Genomic DNA, 23,885 nt, shown 5'->3' with positions numbered 1-23,885 from the left:
CTAATGGATAACATGCTCAAAGCTTTGTGGGAGATAGCTACTATTGCTCCAAGTCTTTCCTCATTGAACCTTATTGCCCTTACCATGATGAAACCAGGCTAACTCCTTACAATCCAGGGATCTTTCTCTTTTTCCACCTTTACTCATTCCTGTCCACTTTTCCCATAATTGGCATCCCCTGTTACCTTCCACTTACCTGGACAATTCTTAAGCAAAGCACATTTATGATGATAGTTGCTAATACATTTTCCTTCAGGTGCTTTTCTACTTATTGTTTTTAAACATATTTGTGAGGATTTCCCCAAGTGAGTCCAATAAGTTCCAGGAAAAAAAGGGAAATCAGACCATCTTTTAACTCTTATTAGAAAGGTTCTACATAAAACAAAAACAAAAACAAAATAAAACACCTCCTTTCAGTGTTAATCTCCCCAGGAGTCTGATCTGGGATAGAGTTTAGAATTAAATGTAGATTCTTGGATGATATAGGTTTGTGACAGAAAGATCTGGCTTTCAGTACCAAAATGGAATGGCATCTGGAAGTAGAAGATTATAAGAGCATTCTTTAGCCTCTCTGGTCCATGCTTGCGGAAGACTAGACTGGCCACCAAAGATAATTAAGAAAGTTATGGACCACATAGAACAATACATTAAAAAGAACATTCACCAGAATCAGGTGGGAGTTACTCCTGGGATGCAAGGATAGTTCAAAATTGACAAATCAATCAACATCTTATGCCACATTAACAAAAGAAAGGATAAAAATCATATGATCATCTCAACAGATGCAGAAAAAGCATCTGACGAGATTCAACATCCATTCATGATAAAAACTCTCAAAAGTGGGGTTAGAGGGAACAAACCACAACATAATAAAGACCACATATGAAAAACACACAGATAACGTCATACTCAATGCTAAAAAACAGCTTTCCCTCTAAAGTCAGGAACAAGATAAAGATATTCACTCTTGCCATTTTAATTCAACATACTAGAAGTCCTAGCCAGTGTAATCAGACAGGAAAAAGAAATAAGAGGCATCCATATTGGTGAAGAAAAAGTTAAACTATTTGCAGATGACACGATACTATACATAGAAAATCCTAAAGAATCCACCAAAACTATGAGAAATAATAAACAAATTCAGTAAAGTGGCAGGGTTAATATCAGGTTAATTAATTAATACAAAATTAATACCCAGAAATTCTTGGGCTTCTATACACTAATGAAGAAGTCACAGAAAGAGAAAAAATAACACTATTTATAATTGCACCAAAAAGAATAAAATACCTAGGAATAAACTTAACCAAAGAAGTGAAAGACCTGTACTTTGAAAACTATAAAACACTGATCAAAAAAATTGAAGATGTCACAAACAAATGGAAAGATATTCCATGCTCGTGGACTGGAAGAATTAATATCATCAAAATGTTTGCATTATCCAAAGGAAGCTACAGATTAAATACAATACCTATCAAAATATCATAGCTTTTTTTCTTTTTTTTTTAGCAAAACTAGAGCAAGTAATACTTATTCGTATGCAACCACAGAAGACCCTAGATAGCCAAAGCAATGCTGAGAAAGAACAAAGCTAGAGGTATCACAGTTCCAGGCTTTAAGATATATTACAAAGCTGTAGTAATCAAAACAGTATAGTTCTGGCAGGAAAACAGAAATATAGAACAGTGGAACAGAAGAGAGAGTCCAGAAATAAGCCCATATTTATGTGGTCATTTAATCTATGACAAAGGAAACAAGAATAAACAATGGGGAAAATACGGTCTTTTTTCAATAGCTGGAAAACTGGATAGCTATATGTACAAAATGAAATTGGACTACTTTCTAACACCAGACACAAAAATAAACTCAAAATGGATTAAAAACCTAAATGTGAGACTTAAAATCATAAAAATCCTAGAAGAGAACACACAGTAATCTCTATGACTTCAGCCACAGCAACATTTTCCTAGATACATCTCCCAAGGCCATGGAAACAAAAGCAAAAATAAACTGTTGGGACTACATCAAAATAAAAATCTTCTGCACAGGAAAGGAAACCATCAACAAAACAAAGACAATGAAATGAATAGGAAAATATATTTGCAAATTATATATCCAGTAGGGGTTAATATCTAAAATATATAAAGAACTCATACAACTCAATACACACACACACACACACACACACACACACACACACACACACAGTCCAGTTAAAAATGAGCAGAGGACCTGCATAGACATTTTTCCCAAAGAAAAACCTACAGATGGCCAATAGACACATGAAAAAAAAAATGCTCAACATCACTTATCATCAGGGAAATGTGAACCAAAACCAAAATGATATATCACCTCCTGTCTGTTAGAATGCCTAAGATTGAGAAGACAAGAAACAACATGTGTTTGCAAAGATGTAGAAAAAGAATCCTCAAGCACTACTGGTGGGAATGTGAACTGATAAAGCCACTAAGGAAAACAGTATAGTTTTGAGGAAACTTCCTCAAAAAATTCCTCAAAAATTTTAAAATAGAAATACAATACGATCCAGTAATTTCACTTTTGGGTATTTAATTTACTCAGGGTAAAAGTATACACTAACTTGAAAAGATATAGGCACCCCTATGTTTACTGCAGCATTATTTACAACAGCCAAGATATGGAAGCAACCTAAGTTCCCATCAATAGATGAATGGATAAAGAAAATGTGGTATATATATGTAATGGAATATTACACAATTATAAAAAAGAATAAGATTGTACCATTTGAAGTACAATGGATGGACCTAGAAGGTACTATGCTAAGTAAATAAGTCAATCAGATAAAGAGAAATACCCTATGATTTCACTCATAAATGGAATCTTTAAAGAAAACAAAAAAATAAAAAGCAGAATCAGAATAATAAATAAAGAGAACAAACAGATGGATATCAGGGGGAGGGGGGTTGGGTTCAGCAAAGTGGATGAATAGAAGAGGGAGATACAGGTCTTCAGTTATGGAATAAGAAAGTCATAGGAATACAAAACAGAGTGTAAAGAACACAGTCAACAATATTGTAATAGCAATGTAATGGAACTGACGGTGGCTCTATTTGTCGTGAACATAGCATAATGTATAAACTTGTCAAATCACTAAGTTGTACATCTAAAACTAATGTAACATTATGTGTCAACTATACTCAAATTAAAAAAAAAACCCATAATGTAAAAAAAACAAAAAAACAAGTTTTATGTGAAAAAGAAACTACAAATTTTATGATATAGCAATTATATTCCCAGGAACATACCATCATAAATGCGTTCATATGTTCAGTCAAGGACAAGTACACAAATTCTCATAGCAAGACTGTTCATAATAGCTCCAAACTTGGAAATCACCCAAAATGCCCATCAACAAAAAATAAATATAAAGTGTTATAGTCACATAATGGAACTCTACGTAACAATAAGAATGGCTGATCTATGCTACATTATGCCAAGGAAAAGAAGCCAGACACAGATGAGTACACGCTGTCTAATTCCATTTCTATAAAGTCTAAGAACAGGCAAGTCTATGATCTCAGAAATCAGATTTATGGAAGGGTAGTTACCAGAAGTGGCATGAGGGACTTCTAGGGGCAGGGGAAGTAGGAGACTTTGGAATGTTCTGGTGCTTGATCTGGATGCTGGTTACACAGGTGTGTTGGGGTATGAAAATCTATTGAGATATATACTTAGAAAATATGCACTTTTCTGAATCACGTTGAACTTTAACAAAAAGTTAAACATTTTTCAAAAACTAAGAAAAATTTTGTGGAGAGTGAGAATGGAGAAGGTGGGTCACAGAAGATGATGGTGTATTTACAAATAAAACACAGCTTTCATGCTATGGTTCCTATTAGAATATGTATTTGTAACTTTTCTCACATAACTATCATACTCCTCTGCGATTCTACTGACAGCCATGGGGAGAAAGGCTGCCATGTGCACACTGTGGTGTCCGACACAAATGAACATTTCTGAGCCATGTCTCTGTTGAACCTACACTAGGAAACCTGCCCAAGGGCCCACACCTCATTGCTTTCCTTCCTTGCTTATTTCTTTGTTCATAAAATATAGTGACTCTAAACATAGGGAAGTCCAATGGAAGAGAGTAGAGCACAGCCTATGCAAAATCTCCTTAGATTATTCTTTAGCCCATAAGCACTGTCTTCAAAGTTTTCTTATTTTATTTGACAATGAAGGAAATTATATTTTCCTTGTCAAAGATGAAGACTCTAGATTGGTGAACTATTAATTCTAGATGATAAATTATGTTCCCATTGTGTACTTTATAGACTGACAGGGAAAAAATCTAACCTCAATATACAACTTTTCCTGAAAATGTCCATTTTTCAAAGACAGATTCACAGTATTCAGAGAAATAATAATTAAGCCTGATATTCCATAGACCTCCTCAAAAATAGGACCCATGACTATGAAAAATATTTGATTTTGGTAATTATTTCATCTGATTTATGTGTTTTATTGTTGAACACACAACCATCAAGATGTCTACTAGTAGTACAACTATCCAGCAGACATAAACATCCGTAAGAAAAAATGTAATTTTATAATTCTGGGGTTGACAGAATATAAATTATAATAGATGTCATAGGATTTTAATAGTAGGAGTCAGAAAGTACATGGATGTCTGCTATACATATTCTCTTGAGAAGGATTTCATAACAGTCTGAGATTACAAAATAATTTTATAGGAGAATTTCTGAGTTTTGGAAAGAAGGGTGCTGGCAAATATTATTATGGCATGTTTACTTAGTTTTCCAAACATGTAGGGAAATCTGCTATCAGGCTGTAACCTATAATGATATTTCAATCAAAATGAGAATTTTATATGGCTTTACCTTCCAGCATATTAAAAGTAAGGAAGTTTTATTATTGCTAGAGAAAATACAATATAATAAACAGCCAAAATGAAATTGAAATTAGTATTTCCCAAACAATTATGAATCTGGGAAAAAAAATACATAGGCACACAAAAGTATGTGTGTGTGTGTGTGTGTGTGTGTGTGTGTGTGTGTATACACACATATATGTATATATACATATTTTCTTTCTTGTGGAAAAATATATATACATAAATATGTATATATACATGCATACATACATTTTATTATGTGGAAAAATATATATTCTTACAAGATATATTTCATATTTGTGTATCAGCACAATTTTTCTTTTGCTGGTATAACCAAGAAATTGGGTAAGTTTATACTTTCATTTTGTAAATGAAAGTATAAAATTACTGTACATAAAAAAATGAAAAAGTAACCTTACTATAATCACACAAATTAATAAGAAGATGTTAGCCAACACATTACCAAGATGAGTGAGAATTCAGTGACATTATTGTATCTTCAAAGGGATAGTTTTTAAAAAACTAATTGTCTCTTTATAGATAAAATTTCAAAGAAGGGCATTTATTTTGGGTGTCAGAGAAGTCATTGAACTAGAGCATTTACTTGAAATTGACAGTCCAGAAGCCTAAAAGACTTATGGATTTTGCCTAGATTTTGGTAAGACAAAAATTTGCCTCCACAGAAATCTACATTCCAAGCTCAATGCCATAATGATTGCTATCTCTGTCAGACCACTTGGCCTCTTCCAGAGATAGTCTCTTCCACCTACAGTTTATTCAATGCTTATAAGCAGAATGACTAAATAATTATTGTTCAAATCAGGACACTGTTGTGAGTGAAAGGAGGGGCTATTAATAATTATGCCCACATAACAGGCATGCACCATGACTGTCCCAAACAAACAACTATATATAGTCACCCTTCTTCAAGGCTTCCTGTGTCATGGTTGAAAAATTTATTAGAAGTTTTTAATTTTGAGTTGAAATCCGGTTTGATTTTTTTTTTCCATTTTAAACCAGGTGCTAATTAATACTGTGTTTTAATTCATTGATATGTAAGTTTCCGTGACAGAATTTTAGAGTTAGAAAGATCTGATAAGAAATCAAATCCAACCTCTTATTCAATTCTCATTAAAGCATCTCAAAAAGACAGACATCTAGTCTCTGAATATTTCCCAAGATAAGAAACTCATTGCATTACAAATCAATTCATTATATTTCTGGAAAGCTTCCTGATTGAGAACTTAAAATTGTCTGATTTTAATTTCTTATCTTTTGAATCTGTACAAGTGTCTAAGCTCTTCCACATCATATCACATTTTAGTAAAAACACTGCACCCTCTCTTACCTTATTTCCCAATCAAAGCCCCCCTTCCTTCCACTGTTGTTTATATATCATAGATCGAAGGCTGGTTACATATAGTTATGTCTAATTTGGTGTTCATTTTGATCAATTAATAACTTATTCAGATACTCGAGATCTATATTCTTTAATTCCAATGAGAATTTTTTATTGGAAATTCAATTAAATTTTGCTGAAATAACAGAATTTCCTAAATGATTAAGTTGTACAGAATCCCTAATTAGTCAAAGTTCTCAAATTTTGTTAACTGAAATGTTGCACCAAAAATGCACAGAATTTATAATACAAAACAGTTTAAAAATTAAAATAATGTCATAATGGAGCTCCTTTAGTAATGACAATCCTGACAGTAACTTTCAGTTATAAGAACACTATCACTACAACTTCATTTATCTTATTTTCAACCATATAAATCACAAAGATTTAACTGTTTGATATATTTTATTGATATTTCCATATATTTAGAATATGCCTTAAGTCAAACTGCTAATATATACTATTTAAAATTTTCTTGTTAAATAAATAAATGAATAAATAAATAATAAAACTTATTTGCTAAGCCAAACTAACCAAAGATAAATACTAACCTGAGTTTTTCATTACTTTGTCACTTTATTTATAAAATATAACAATCTCTTAATTTTCGTTCACGTTTCCTGCAATCAAAACATGAATTAGTACTTACTTCATTGACTATGTGTTAATGAATCAATGTGTATGTGTGCATATGGTCTAAAGTAGAGCATTCACATCGGGTGGCTTATAGACAGTTATCAATATGGCGGCCACCTGCTCTTCAGGCATTGACAATCTCACATTAACAGTAACTACTTCATTTTAATGCTGCTTCTGGTAAAAGCACGCAAAAAGTTTATTTGTCAAACAGGCATCTTACCTTTTCAGAAACTGTTTCCACTTTCCTTTGCAAAGCCCTAACCCTGTCTCCCCAGTACACCTTTCCATCCTGGCCTATAACTATTGCCCCACTTTCTTTTCTACCAAAGACTTGCTGCAAAGCTCTCACTAACTTACTACCCCATTGGATAAAGGTAACTATTAATAATAGAGTTTTAATTTTCTAGATAATTTGTGTTAACATGCTACTCCCCAAAGACTGTAAATTATTAGGATGCTGAGGTAATCTGCCATTAGCATTTAATATCTGGTAGGCAAATACATGGCTAGTCTTTTTATTTGTACTGTTCTATTTTTGCAAAGGATTATTTTAAGGAGCCTCAATTTAACACATTGAGGAGTTTAATCCACCTTCTATCATTATTGGATCTGAAAAAGAATGTTTCCTAATTCTCTAAAGATTATCTTTGACTCTGTTTACTTTCCACAGAGTATATGCAAATAAATAACTCCAAAATTGAACTCATATTTTATTTAAAATAGCTACAAGATGATGATAACATAGAAATCCAGGCAAAGATAATCCACCAGAATACCTAATGCGAGGGACTGAGCCTGAGAGTATTTGAAATCAGAAATCTGCAATTTATAACCATCTGACCATCAATAACTTTATGTAAATGACTGCTGCTGAGCGTCAGAATAAGCCATTCAATTGCGTTAAGAATCAGAATTGAAATTTAATGTAACCGATTATATAAGTGTTAAGCTGTTCAATTTTAGTTATGCTAAAATTAAATAATGAAATTGGGGCACTCTGAAGATGACAAGATGAAAGTAGGTATGAGAAAGCCTCTGTATGCACCTGGATCCTGTCTGATCCATATTAAAGGCTCTTACATCAAATAAAAACTCTTAGCCAATTCCTAACAGTAAAAATTCATGCATCTAACACAAGTGTTCTTGATCAATTATACCAATTTGAAAAATACTGCAATTTTCTACTTTGTCTAGCTGAACATGCCTTAAGGAAATGAAAATTAATTATGACATTCAATCCAAGTGGGGTAGGACTTACTTACTGGAAACTTTAGAATAGTGCAGAAACTGTGTGTGCGTGCGCGTGCACGCACACACACACACACACACACACACACACACACACACTGATTACACTAGAGCTACACATGTTTCGTTAGAAGAAGCAGAAACTAAATGTATGAATAATTTTGGTATCTAAATCCTAGAAGGTAGGGATAATTCTGTGAATAAATCTATATTAGAACTTAAGTGATATTTATTCACTCTAGAACCTACCTAGATTTGGTAATGATAAAATCATTTGAGGGGCTAATTATCTGAATTTCTGAGTTGTTAATCAAAGACTGAGGATACAATGATCCACACTGTTCCAATTCAATATTTTTGTAACATCCAATAAATATAATTTATAGCCTCTGTTTATAAACTTTATGGACCATGAATACAATTCAAGATACTTGGAAAGAATTATTGTAATGGGAACTGATATACTCATTTAATAGATTTCTCTAAAATTATAACTTCTGTAGCTGATTAACTAGCTATAGCTGATGTAACTGTTGAAGCTAATATTTTATTTATGTTCCATGGATAAAGATATTAATACTTTCCATAAGGACAGTCATCTGATTGTGGCATTCTGTTTGTATTACGACCCAGAGAGATCACTGAATTCCTAAAAAAAAGAAAAAATCCCATGCATTTTACTAACTAGAACTTAAATTAAATCACAAACACTTCTGGAGTACCTAAAATTTGCCAAGCCCTGAGGGATGGGGGGATGGGAGGGCACTGTTTTTACAAAAAATAATCCAAAAGGCCATAAAGGCTTAAATGAGCCAGATTTTACTTCAACAATTAAATTCCTTTTTAAGATATCTTTTTGTGTATCAATTTTTACAATATGGGTAGTAGTCTGGGAGGAAACACTTGCAGTGGATATAGCAGAGTAACCAGAATACATAAAGATCTATTGATATGTAAAAGGACAAAAGCTATCCAACAGTAAAGTGAACAAATGATTTGAATAAAAAGAAGAAATCCAAGTAATAAAAAAAAGATGTTCATTCCTAGTAGCAATATGAAAAAAAACTAGATACATAAGTATATCTATATGCCAATATAAATAAATATACACATATATGTGCAAACGTATATATACATGTGAAGAAAAAAGTGCTGAAAATCTAGAGTGGTTATAGTACATTTTAAAGATTTTATTTATTTATTTGACAGAGAGAGAGATCACAAGTAGACGGAGAGGCAGGCAGAGAGAGAGAGAGAGAGAGGGAAGCAGGCTCCCTGCTGAGCAGAGAGCCTGATGCGGGACTCGATCCCAGGACCCTGAGATCATGACCTGAGCCGAAGGCAGCGGCTTAACCCACTGAGCCACCCAGGTGCCCCAAGAGTGGTTATAGTACATTTTAAGCACTCAAGAGTTCGATGGAGCCCTGCGCAGGGCTCCCTGCTCAGCAGGAAGCCTGCTTCTCGCTCTCCCACTGTTCCCTCTCTCGCTGTCTCTCTCTCTCTCTTTCTCTGTCAAATAAATAAATAAAATATTTAAAAATAAATAAATAAAAGGTTGTTAGATAAGTGAGAGATCAAGTGATACTTAGTTTTAGGAATGTCCTCCAGCAATATGGTAAAAGTGGGTGAAAAGTGCGCAAGCTTTGAAGCCAGGAATTTCTCTGGATGTGGGATGACTGGAAGAATGAGGACACCTGAAGACATTTGAGAAAACTTAGCAGGTAGATTAGAAAAGACTTAGAGATTCATTTGATTTTGATGCTTGTAAGTGAGAAGGAGAAATCAAAGAAAATGTTGGCAGTTCACATCAGTAACCCTTTAAAGTCTTGACAATGTGTTCCCATGCACCAAGCACTTAATAACATTTTTCATTTAAACAAATTAAATGTGATGATGTAGACAGTTCACTTTTTAAAGGCAAAGGCAACATCTTTTCTGTGTTTGTATCCCCCATACCTGGAATAGTACAGATCAGGAACTTAATGAATACTTACCCAATGAAGACAGAAGCAAGAAGTATCATTATTATTAAAAATACAAATAAACACCCATAAAATACCATAAAAATACCAATGATAAAAACTGGCCTAATGTCTAAAGAATTCAAAAGCCTTTAACCATAGCAAGGAAAAAGTTGTCTGTCCATTATACCAACAATATCGAGAACAGCTGTCATCCCTTACTTTCACATTTAGCATTTCTTGGTATCAACCAGATATATGAATTACATGTTATCACAATATAACCTATTAAAATGATTTAGAATTTCTTCCTCATCATATCATATTCACTTGGTGATACCATGGTTGACGTTGCTGAAAAACTGTTTATTAAATAATAAAAATACAAAATTCATATATGCAAATGTACTTTATGTTCAGAATTGCTGCACACTTTTCAGATGAGTTCATGTTAACCAAACAAAAACTGATATCCCTGGATTATTAAAAAAAAAAAAATCTGCATGCTGCACATTTCGCAGGGAACATCAAAAGCTGTCCTTATGAAATCTGCCTGGAACCACATTTTTATGACTTATAAAAGAAATTAGGCCCTACACTCAAAGGGTCGGTTATTAAATATTTTATCTTTAAAAAAATCGGCAGGCTGAAAAACATCTGTATTTCATAGATAAAAATTTCAAGAGATAGAAATGAACTTAGGTCTTAAACTTTAATCATGATCCAAAGATGCTGCTTAACAAAGGCTCTGCCTTCGATGGACTGATCTTCCTAAAGTATTTTTAAAAGGTTAGCAAATAGAGTTAACCTTCAAAATAAGTTCAAGGGTGTGTTTCTAAATGTGTGGATTCTGTTACCTGGAATACAGATCAAAATGCTACAGTATTTTCAAAGGAAAATTAGCTGTTTTCCCGGTTACATACAAATACCTTTAATGTATGTTTTGGGGATCTTTAAATTCTATTTTCTATTTGTTTTTTTTTCTGCTCAAAACAAGAGCACAAGATGCCCATTAAGAAAAGGAAGAACAACTGGAGGTTATGTAAGGACAGCGGCTTCTTTTTTTTTTAAAGATGTTGTTTATTTATTTGACAGAGAGAGAGAGAGATTACAAGTAGGCAGAGAGAGAGGAAGGGAAGCAGGCTCCCCGCCTAGCAGAGAGCCCGATGTGGGGCTCGATCCCAGGACCCTGGCTTTAACCCACTGAGCCACCCAGGTGCCCCAGGACAGCGGCTTCTAATCACTACGTCAACTGATACCTGGTTAGAAATCTACCTCCCCCCAAAAGAAAATTGGTATTTATAGAACAGCCAGCATTTCGAATATACAGTTAGTGTTATGACTACACTCTATTTTGAAGTTCTTAAGCTTTTTACCTGCGACCCAACAGGAAAAATTGTTGCCATTTATAATGCGGTGCTCGGTGAAGAGTGGTTTCTGCTTACATCACTTCATTTCAAAGGATTTGCTAGGACAATCAGATTGCCTCAAGCTGAAACAGCCCAATTACTAGTAAAAACTGCCTCAGACTTTAAGAGCCTACAGGGCTTTAAAAATCAATGATGCTATAGTATTTGCATCCTAAAAAAGGCAGCCAAAAACCAAACTAAACAAATGTTGGAAATGTATTCTTCAACACTGTTTCAAAGTATTTCTACTCTTCATTCATATACCCATTGAGAGACATAATTAGACCCTGCCAGCTCCATCAATAGTTGTCTATGGCTAATGGGCATAGCCCAGACAATTAGGACACACAGTAAATATTTTGAAAAAATAAAATCAGATAAAGGTAATTTCACATACGTAGTTATTTATACAACCCATTGTCACTTTAAATTAATGGGGGTCATGAGAAAAATAAAAATCAACATGTGTAAAAAGTTATCTTAAGCTTTTGGGCTCTTGTATCATGCTGTTCTAGTACAAAATGTTGTTGTCTACCTAAATCCCATCGGTTTGATTTTATATTAGTCCTGGGAGGTAAGACTGTATTACTGTGTGGGCCTCTAATTACGGTGTAATTATCATACCCTAAGAACACAGGTAAGCCAGGGGAACATTTGTTTCGGGGGGCAAACACACAGGAATGACATCATGGATACATGAAGAGCCCTTTTCACCTCTCTTTATCAGTGAATCCTCAATCAGGGGTTAGATCAGAGAAGTGGGGAAAGGCTCCCAATCTGCTGCAATTCTTGTGAGATCCCCTGGTACAGACCAGACCAGACATCCATGGAGAATTCAGCAGAAAAGATGAAACATAAGCGGCTTCCTTTTCAAAGGCATTCATTCATTTAGTCACTCACTGATTCTTCTAATTATTTAACACATATTTTTTTTCAAGGACTGCAAAGTGACAGGAAAGTTGCTAAGCACTGTAACTGCAAGTCTTTGGATATAGAGACACGTAATAAACATAAAACAATGTGTTACGTGGTAATAATGGATTGGCCATGGTATCACAACAGCAGGGAATACTTTTTGAGAGAGAAAGAATACCTACTTTTTCCAGGACAGAGATGAAGCAGAGATCAAACAATGAAATAGGTAAGTAGTATTGTATAGGCCATATTGAGAGGAAGCAAAGTTGTCAGAATTCAACTCATGAAGGCTCAGTACTTAAAGACTGCATTTTGAGCAGCTGCATACAAGAATAAGATTCTGTGATAGAAGCCCCGGTGTAAAAAATGGGAGTTTCCTCACAGAAGATGCCCAACATCTTGGGCAAATTAACAGATACATGGAGGTCCTTCTAGAAAGAATCACAGCCATTTCCTCAGCTAGATTATTAAGGAAGGTCTGGAGAATTAAACAGAACACAACAGAAGCTCTTTAGAATTTTTCATAAACACATGTGTGTGTTTGTGTGTGTCTATGTATATTATAGCAAAGGATGTAAGTCTAAGTGTAGATGTCCATGCATGGACCCCCTACCCATCCCTGTACACCAACTACTCTCTTTACAAACTTTCCTGTTACTCAAGGCAGTGAAAAATAGAATCCCAACAATTCTAGATGATATAGCAAAGAAACCCATGATTTTGATTATAAGAGTATCAGAAACCATCAGTAATGACTTAAATAGTTATTCACTCAAAAAAGGCTCAACACCATACAAGTGACAGATTCCTGATTTTCCAATACAACCCATTTTATCTATTTTTGGATGATCTGAAAGCTGCCCAGGGCTAGAATTATTCTTGAAGTCCAGTTCTGGTTTCCAGCTTACTTCTTTCCCTTTTCCACTGAGAAGCAATTAATTGTTTTGTGTTTTTGGTGTTTCCAGTTTGCCCATACTACAGCAGGTGGGTCCCATCTCCAGCAATGCTGACAGTTTCTGAGACACTGTAATGTTCCTTAGGAAGTTCTCAGATATTTTCAGCATATTCCCCAAATGTCCTTTTTCTGCATTCCAAAATACCTTTCCAGATCTAAATGAGCCCATCTCATAAGAACAGTAAGCTTCTAAATGATATTTATTGTAACACAAAAACTACACTTTCCAGAATATACAAACAGTCCCTGTTGAGCAACATAAAGTCAATAGCTCCAGACAACAAGCGTTCCTTCTTACCCTTTAAACTCTAAAGCCTGTCATTTCATTACAGTTTGAGAAATGGTTCTACCATTTATCTGCCTTTTTCATTCAATGGGAAATTATACAAAAGAAGACTAACACATCACTTTTTACAAATAATATTCATCATGAATGGCTAATAATACACATGGTGGCAATTATTCTCAATTACTTATATTCCCGGGTATAAGTTGTATATAAACACACATAACACATTTCTTTCTTCCATTACTCCTTTCTTCATATTTGAGCTTATGTGTTTCTACAAGTAATGATTTGAATTCAGAAAGTATTATCAAAAGAAAATGAAAAGGTTACATAAATGTCACTGCCTTGCTACGAATTTTACATGTTCTTGCTGAACTCAACTCTGTGAATATCTGGACTGGCTTTCTACTACAAAGAAAAAACATCTATGCATGAAATAGTGTTTCTGACAATAGCTTCTTGACAAAGAAGAAGCTTGAAAACGTGTGAAAAAAATCCTTCGCCTAATCACACGTTTATACATGCATTGCCCTCATTTTTCTTTTCTATAGTAATACTGAATCTTAATAAGAAAGTTCATACTACTTATTGCCTCTTTATCTATAAAAGAAGAGTTTTCACAGCCTCATATATACTTGCAGAAATCAGAGCATATCAATCAGAACCCAAACTGGTTTTTCCAAACCATGCAATATATTTTAATGTAAAAATGAGGAGGTGAGCATGAATTTTTATTGTTGTTCTTGGGGTTACATAATAATGTCACTGATGCCCACATGGTGTAAACATAAACTATCAAAACAGAACTTGAAAAATTATTTCATCAGTACAGTTGAATTCCCATTGTATTAATTTATCCTTAGGTCTCTTTGTCTAAACTTTGAGATGTTGAAGACTCTTGTGTCTTCTCCTTGTTTGTAGCTTCTCACAATGTCATATCTTATTTCTTTAAAAAACAATGTAATGTCTCAGGAGTTGTTTTTTTAATAAGTAATTTGTTGAAAAAATTCTAGAAAATTATAAAATGAGATCATTCATAATCATAGGACTCAGGTATGGAATTTTCTCACACATTATTTTTTTAACTCTTAAAATTTTAAAAAATTCTCTATTAAAATTTATTTTCCTTTTAAATTCTTTTAAATTTTTAAAAATAAGTAGTATGCTTTATTTTTAAAAATTTAGAAAAGTGTAAGGAAAATAATGAAATCACAGTCCCATCACCCAGTGATAGTCTACATTTACTTCTATTTCCATATCTACTCTCTGTAACTAAAGTAGGATAATATTTTATTATCCTATATTATGCTTTTCCATATACCAATTAATGAGTAATTTACTATGTCATTTAATATTCTTTAAAAATATACACTTTAATATCTCCATAATTTACCAGCCTATATCTTCAGGAAATCATCAGGCAGTAGAAAATATCTCTGTTTAAACATTAATGAAATTTCTTACCAACTCAGCCAGCTTTATTTGTGAAACAAGGAAATACAGGCTTACTTCTCCTTAAAAAAACTGTTTTTCTTAAATTGAGCTAATATATATTAACTAAATTTGGATCTCACTATGTACTGCTTACTCCACTTTTCTAGCATAATTCTTGTGCCAAGAAAGAAAGTAAGAAAAAAAGAGTATTTAGGCATTTGAGATAAGTGTAGACTTTCTCAATCTAGATGAAAAATGACTTCATAGTATAACTTTCTCAAACATGATTTTCTGTAGTATTATGGTGATAAACAACTTCTTTATTTAAGCTAGTAGAAGAGCAGCAATAATGAAACATATATTCAGCATGTTTAAAATTTTATCTTCCCCTGCAGAGGAAGAAATCATGTTTACCTGGGGATATGATATAGAAGAAGTCTTTAAATTCATCCATCCAAACTTCTGCCAGTCTCCTGTTGTTCTTGTTGATGACATGACCAGTGCCACCAGGGAAAGTGTAGGGAGTTGCCTTCCGAAAAACGTGACCAACATGGGAGCAAGTCACAATCTCCAGAGAGCCTCCACATTGCCAAATCTGAGAAAAGGAGCAATCGATCTATCACAATCATTGCAAATAATGCAAAAATATTGTCTGACAAGTCTAACTAAGGCCAAATCTTAGATTTTATATGGTTCAAGCAAACGTTGGATGGACACAAAATTTACAACAGGTATATTCAGCTTGGCAAAAGATTCAACTTAGAATAGCTTTATTTATGTAAATATTGCAGCATTGCATTTGTGGAAGTAAGATGCATTTATTTTTTCATGTGTCTGTAGCAGACTACCAAATTTTCAGTTTCTAGTAGTTAACCTAATCACTATTTAATAGGTATTTAGTATCTAAAATCTGCTATGAATTAATGAATTTGTACATGTTAGATGCCATGGTAAATAACTAAATTTGATTTGGAGAAAAACCAATTGCACTCTATTCATCTGCAATTTTAAATGACCATTAATTCTCAGCTTTCCTGCACTCACTGTGTCTTACATCTTTGGATATGTCATACTAAAATGTGCTAGGACTCTACATCTGCTCAACATGTACGCATCTTCAAAATCTGTCTTCAAGTCACTAGCTATGTGGAGAGGTTTAGTATTTTGTGACTTTTGTACTTTAAACATCCATTTTTTAAAGATTTATTTATTAGAGAGAGATTGAGCACACATGAGTGGGGGAAGGGATACAGGGAGAGAATCCTCAAGCAGACTCCCCACTATGCAGAGCCCAGCTTGGGGCTGGATCTGTTAACCCTGGATCCATGACCTGAGCTGAAACCAAGAATCTGGCACTCAACCAGACAATCCTTTACATCCTTTCATGAAGAACTGATTACACTGTCTTGTAAGCAATTGTTTACTTCACTATCTCTCCTTTAAAACTACAAACTCTTAGAAAACATATGTCATATCCTTCCTGGTATCCTGGATTTACCGTGGAGTTCAGGCTAGTTATTAGGCATCCCAAACACATTTATTTCTATAAAATTACATGGTTTAGCCACAGGTTATACTAATAGCGTATGTGTATATGCATGTATATATGTAGATATACACACATATAACACACACTCATATATGTTTATTACATACATGTAACACATTGTGTATGTACTACAGGTTGTTTATCCCCATAAACAAGAGCCATAGTTATTGCTATATGTAACTGGAAAGATTGGATTTTATATTGTAACTAACATTGTTTTTATTTTAAGGAGAGTTGCTCATTTTGAAAGATAAAGTTTCCTTCAGCGGACCTCTCAAGCAACTTTCATCTTAGAAGAGGGTGGTCTTTGGGCTTGGGTAGCAGTAGGAGACATTCATTTTTATCAGAAGACGGAAGACGGTTAATAACAAGTTATATTCATCAACACTGGCTTGTGCATTACTTGTGCAATCTATTCTTTTTCATTTTCTAATGGTTTAAAGAGCATAATGCGAATAGTAAAGAAGTTTCAACCTAACACTAAAATGTAAGTATAAAATATAAATGAAATACAAAAGAATGGAATTCACTATTACCCTAAAAAGACAGGATAGAGCATTCTTAAATGATCAGAGTTTTTAATTGATTGGTAACTCTTTCATCTTTGTAGCATTAAATCTATAAACCTTCTTGGAATTATGCAATCCTTACATCCTTCCACCCCATTAAAATGGAGGAAGTTGACCCTTATCCTATCAAAGGTAAATCTATACTTGTATGTCAGTCTAGACCATAGCTTAAGAACTTCACTAGTCTGGTTCTTTGGTTTTCTCCAGAAACATCAATGATTTTGCTCATTACTAGATTATGTTTTACCTTCACATAATATCTCCTAAAATCTCCTATCTTCTAAATAGATTTTTAAAATAGAAAACAAGTAAAAAGATTATAAACACAACAAAAAGTTCTTCCCTTGGCCCTATTCTCCAGGTTCAAAGTATCTCATTTCTCTGTTTCCCCTCACTGTAAATTAACATAAAATTTTACAGACATATGTTGTTTCTCTTCCTCATAATGAAATGCTCTTTATTTTTGTAGCTCCCCCAAAATTGCCATGGTGAAAAACACAAATTTTTCCCTTAATGAATATCTAGTAGACTCCTTCTTGAATTATCTTGCTTTTCCTCCCAGGACCTCACTGTTTATGTTTTTCACCCTAAATTTATATTTAAATGTTAGCCTCTACCTTCCTACCTTCCTTTATTCATTCACCAGGCAGTTTTATTCATCTTACTATTTTGCACGTGATCTGAACACTCACAACCTCAATAGTGACACCTCAGCCCAGACCTCTCCTCTGGGATCCACACTTGTAGATCCAAACATCTGCTTGGTATCTCCTCTTGCCATGTCTCAGATACACCCAAGTAAACATGTCTGCAGTGGAACTGCTCATTCATCCTGGCCCTGTCAGCCAGCCAGGTCTTACTTCCTTTTAGTCCTTTTAAGTCCTTTTAATCATTTATAAATGGTGCCCCACTAAGTCTGGTGGTCAATTCAAAAAAAAAAAAAAAAAAAAAAGACCCCCAAACCAAAAACCAAAAACCAACCAAAAAAAGGAAAGAAAGAGAAGCCTCTCCCCCTTGCTACATCCTAGAAGTCATTATTGACTTCATTTTTTTTTTCATCACTTATATTTAATCTGTTAACAAATCCTGGCTTTGCTAGCTGTAAAATTAATTCTCTGGAAATCTATCTCTCTCTGCCTCTCCACCACCATCCTTATCCTAATCACCAACATCTCCTGCGGGTCAATTGCAATACACTCTAAATTGTCTTGCTACGCTCACTGTTGCTCTCCTGTAATTTGTTTTGTGCTGAGAAAGCACGGTGGTCTTTTAAAAATTTAATCATTTCATTTTACTTCTGTGTTTAAATACTTCCATGGTTTCTTACTGATCTGTGGAATATAAACAAAATCCTTTAGCAGGGCCTCGTAGACCCTACATGATTCTCCCCCTCTGTCAGTAAGCACTGGGGATATTGGCCCTCTGCCATTTCCTAGAATAACTCATATACTCTTTCACACACCAAAGCCTCAACAAGTGCTTTCCCTATACCCAGAATACAATTCTGTCTGCCCTGCATCTGACTGCCTCTTTCCCATACTTCTCATCTCTGCCAAAACATTGCTGCATCAGAGAGCTCTTCCCTCATTTCCATATTTAAAGTGTCCCACTCCAATTAATTTTCTGCAGGAGCACCCTGTTTATTTCCTTCTTTAATTATCACAATTTGTAATTTATCTATTCGTTTGGCTGCACACCTTTTTTTCCCCAACTAGAATGGAGACTCTAAAAGAGCAACGGAGCTATCTGATTATTGTTCATGCCCCCCTTCTCTCCCCACCCCCCAAGCCCAGGGCTTGTTTACACAGGAGATGTCACTGCATGTTGGTTGAATGAAAAAATGAGTAACTCACAATTAGCTACCAAAATTAATATTAAAGAAAAGCATCCCTGGCAGAATGATGAGATTTAAGCAGACATATTTTGAAGGGGTTTTAAACAGCATTTATGAAGGAAATATTTTTAGTACCAGACTAAGCACAGTGGTCTAGTAAAATGGAACGTCACTGTTATTTCACACGCTTTGGGAACTGACAAAGTTCTTTGGAGGTCACAGCACAACAGATAAACATTAGAAATGGTTGACGGCATATGACAAACAAGGTTTCTAAATGACACAATGTTAATTTTTAATGTTACTAAAGTAACCATTTAGTCAAATTCACATTATCTCTCTCTTGAAAACACAATTTAGTAAATACTCAGGTATTTGTACCAGGCCACTCAGCAAAGTGCCCCAGATTCAGAGTGGAAATAAAGTGCCCTCATTTACCCAACCACAGTGCTAATCCATATTTGCAAAAAGGCAAATTGTGCACTCAGAAGACAGTTGTCAGTCACTGGTTTGTATGCAACAGGGTTTATTGTACAGTCTAAATTTAGAGAAGCACATCATGTGTTTCATTGGAGAGGGAATTTCAGATATTCTTTTCGTTGTGTTGTTAGTAGTGGTAGAGCTCCCCATCCTCTTCTATGGATCAGGCATGACTGAACATCTCCTTTCTTCCTTCACCCAACTCATATACAGGAACTACATGAGTGAAGGAAAGACTGGCATTTCACTCCCTGTTGGATACTTGCAGAAGCAGACTACCTTGGCGTTACCATCAGAACACAGCAAAATGTAGAGAGTGAGACTGTGGAAAAACGTGATCCTAGGAGGACAGGAAACACTTCTGTCCTAGTGAATCCCTAAGATGGGCTAGGGTATACTGGATGGCTTGTTGGTAGCCGATTGGTATATCCAGTCATGTAGTACTCCTGGGAAGGAGTAGTCTTTGAAGACAACGGGATAAGACTTTAGCAGTTCCCAAACTCTATAGATCATGGAATAGAGAAGAGGGAAAATGAGCTGTGAGACTAGCAATATCGCAGATCAGAAAGGAGATGTAACATTGAGAAAGGCAGCTGGAGACCATTCAGGCTAATAGGCTAAGATTTAAACCCTCTGCAGAAGGCCCTTGGATAACAGAGGCAATAGAAGGTGAAGCTGAGAATACTTCTGAGAAAACAATGAAACTGTGTATAGAAGACTCATGGATGGAGGCCACTAGTAGAAAGTGGAACCAAACTGAGCCAACAGCAGGCGGCCATCATAAAACATGAAATCAGATGAAACCTGACGTTTCTGTAGCCCTACTATTTGACATACACTGGGGGAGTGGGAGCCCGGAAAACCCTGCCTTCCCTCTTCTAAGTGCTTCTGTCAGCATGGGCCTGGGGAGAGAAGAGAATTTGAGGCATGCACTGCTTATGAAACCAAAACTTTAAACTGGAACATTACTAGTATTTTTAAGAACCAAAAGTGGCTAGAAAGCTATTGAGTATATCCTAAATGACATCAGGACTGGAAAGGACTATTCCTCAGAGCATTATACAAGGATTGGAGAAAAAAAAATCATTTTAAGTTTGTGCTTCTCTAAATTTAGACTGTACAATAAACCCTGTTGCATACAAACCAGTGACTGACAACTGTCTTCTGAGTTCACAATTTGCCTTTTTGCAAATATGGATTAGCACTGTGGTTGGGTAAATGAGGGCACTTTATTTCCACTCTGTCACGTCTTGGCCCTTGCCTGGTTTGGAGGCGTATGGGTTCTTTGTCCTGAATATGTACACAAAAAGAAGGATTCCTACTTTGAAAATATTCAAAAATTGAGTTCCAGTGGTCTCTCTTCTTTCCTGCCTAATAGGCAAAAGTAAGGGTAAATGCAAGTGCTGATGTTTGATTATCATGTTAACTTTCAAGAGGATTTTGTGTGCACATGTACAGGCATAATGCAGTAATGGCTGCTGACTCACAAGACAGAAGGCAAACTTGGCCCTGACTTTGATTCTCAAAGATGGTAGCAGTTTTGAAATATATTTAGGAGCAGTAACATAGGTAGAGGTAACTGTTCCATGACTCAGTGACTCCTGGCCCATGCTCTGCTTGTGAGCCATACGTAGCCTACTGACTCCTGGAATAAATGAGTTCTTCTCCCATTGCCATCATTGCTCACAGAATGTGTGGGTTAACACTCATACTGCATCACCCAGGGAAAGCCTCTCCTCAAAATTTGCTTGAAAATGAAGAGATCAAGGTAGGAATGCATAACATTATGCGTTAATTAGGCTGGTATCTGGTCATAATAATACCCAGTTAGTTAATGTGAAAACAAAATATGTAATTGATCAAATGCTGACCAAATAGTTACTCTGTACTTAGGAGACACTTCGGTAATGTGAAGTAATTGAGACATGAAGAATTCCCAGAAAACTATATGGTTAAATATTATAGTGGGAAGAACTCAAACTGAGTGGAGACCCCAATAACTACATGATAATTTTCCTTAGTGTATCTTCAATATCAATAAATATTTTAGAAAAATGGAAGGAAGGAAGCAAGAAAAAAAAAAGAAGAAGGAAGAATATGATACAGACATTAAGAACCTGGGCTTACAAATAAGCAAGCAGTTTTTCTAGTTCTATCACTATCTGTACAAAACTTATTTAAGTCTTCAAGGCATCCATTTTCCCTCTGAAAAATAAGGATATAACAACTACTTCCTAAGACCCTAATAAGATAGCACATATCAAGCTTTGTGCCTGACTTCATAGGGCAAGATGTAAAAGGTTATCTGCATATTACTTAACTTTTATTGTTGTTGAGGGAAACCAGCATCTGTAGTGAATCAGCTTATTGTTGCTTCTTAAAAAAGTGTTTTATTTAAACTTGGTAAGTTTTGCCTCTTACTGGAATTGCAGTATTAACTTCCAGGGGTTTAGGTACAGAGTTCAGAGTTTAAAAGAACAGCCAATTAGTTTCCAATTAGAGCACTACATTTCATTCTCTGAAATTATTTTACAGTGTCTGAACAAACAGTATAAACTGAATAAAACATGATGTCTCATTCACAAGAGCATGTGATGTCCGAATTACTTTGCATCACAGAGCATATCTGACTGTTATTTTCCAGGCTTCCGACAGATTAATATTTGTCTATTGTATCTCTCTCAAGTAAATTTGACCATGTACGAAATGCAAACTGTCCTTTTATCCACAGAGGATTGAAGCTAGCCAGTTACTTGTTTTCTTTCCCAGATATTTTTATGAGAGTCTTTTGATGATGGAGAAGGTTATTAATCAAAATGTAAAATGCCCATTGCTCATTTGATTATCTACTTGATTTTCTTCCCCCAGCTAGAAGACAATTAACTAACATACATTATTCTTTGCATGTTTTTTGGCACCTACATCAGTGACATTTTAATTAAGGTTCATAAACTTCATAAGCTCTAGCCCTGCAATCTCAGTTCTAGTGCTACTGTTTCTAATTGTACAGCTGTTGTGCCAAATTCACGCAGCTGCTTGTTTTTATACTAATCTTTATCCCCCAGGGCCAGCCCACACGCATACTATCTCTGGCACAAAGTCACTGTTTCATATGGCCTTAATGATAACAACAGCAATCTACCGTGGAGGTCACGGAGCACCATGGTTATGGAGTATAGATTGTATCCTAGCTCTGCCACTTCCTAGCAGGGTGAACTTGGTGACTTCATCTTTCTGTGCTTCAGGTTTCAGGCAGTAACATGAGACTAGCAGAAATGACCACAGAAGGTTCTTGTGAGGATTGAGGCTGATCAGCGCTCCTAAAGATACTTTGCATTTATGGGAAAAATGGATCGAAATGGAGCAAATAGGATAGATTCATTAAAGGGGTTATCACAATAATCTAGGAAAGTGATGATAATGACCTGGACCAGATTTATGGGAATGGAAACAGAGGAATGTAGTAACTTGATATAATTTAGGGAATGAGAATTAAGAATTACTGTCCGTGCTTTCCCTTATCTATGTTTTCCCTATCAGGCCCAACCTACCATTTTCTTCTGGTAAACAGTCCTCAAGTCTGCCAGCTTTCATGGATCTGTTTCTACTGCCTCATAGCAGTTGTTACTTAACCACCTCTCCCCTTGCAGCTCTCAATTCTATATAGTCATCTTGTAAGATGTTCTTGTGTGTGTGTGTGTGTGTGTGTGTGCGCACGCGCATATATAAACACACACACATATATATGTGCATGTGTATTTATGTATATATACTATTTACATATATTAATCTGAACTCCCCAGTCATATTATTATCTCTTTGAGAAGAGCATCACATGTTTCACTTTATGAACTGAATTTCATCATCACATGAAATTAAAATTTACTTTGTAAAATTGAATTTCATCATCCCATGTTTTACTTTACAAAACTGGCATAATTCGCATATGGTGAAAAAAATCAGAACTTAAATATACCATTTAATCAGGGTTTGCAAGGTTTAAAAAACGTATATCTGCTACTGGTGCTCAGTATTGACTGGCTTATTAATCTATTATTAATATTGATTCAGAGAAATCTGGAAAATTACACAGCATACAGAAAATGTGTCTACTACAAGATGGAATTAGAAACAGAAGTGATTTTTTTTTTTTTTTCAGTTCTGGCAAAGGGAAAACTGAAACAAGAAAATGATGATTCAATTTTCACAATATTTCATTCTATTTATTGTTTGTTTGTAATAACCCCTCTCAGCACTTCAACTCTCCACCTTGTTTATACATATTCAAACAGACTGATGACAAATTCTTTAAT

General features: G+C 34.9%; 1 protein-coding gene across 2 annotated transcripts in view; it reads right to left on the bottom strand.

Moving 5' to 3' along the window:
• The window catches only part of LOC111145595 (polypeptide N-acetylgalactosaminyltransferase 13), a 447,585-nt gene that overhangs the window by 140,124 nt on the left and 283,576 nt on the right, over window positions 1-23,885 (bottom strand). For both annotated transcript variants that reach the window (XM_022500591.1, XM_022500602.1), the window contains exon 7: window positions 15,555-15,735. In XM_022500591.1, coding sequence (XP_022356299.1) covers window positions 15,555-15,735 — 181 coding nt within the window. The remainder of the gene's footprint in view (window positions 1-15,554; window positions 15,736-23,885) is intronic.

Source organism: Enhydra lutris, unplaced genomic scaffold, assembly GCF_002288905.1.
Source record: "Enhydra lutris kenyoni isolate GAN:26980312 unplaced genomic scaffold, ASM228890v2 scaffoldscaffold1, whole genome shotgun sequence".
Taxonomy (NCBI): Eukaryota; Metazoa; Chordata; class Mammalia; order Carnivora; family Mustelidae; genus Enhydra; species Enhydra lutris.
The sequence above is the reverse complement of the archived record's forward strand: the minus strand, read 5'-3'. Positions and strand labels throughout refer to the sequence as shown.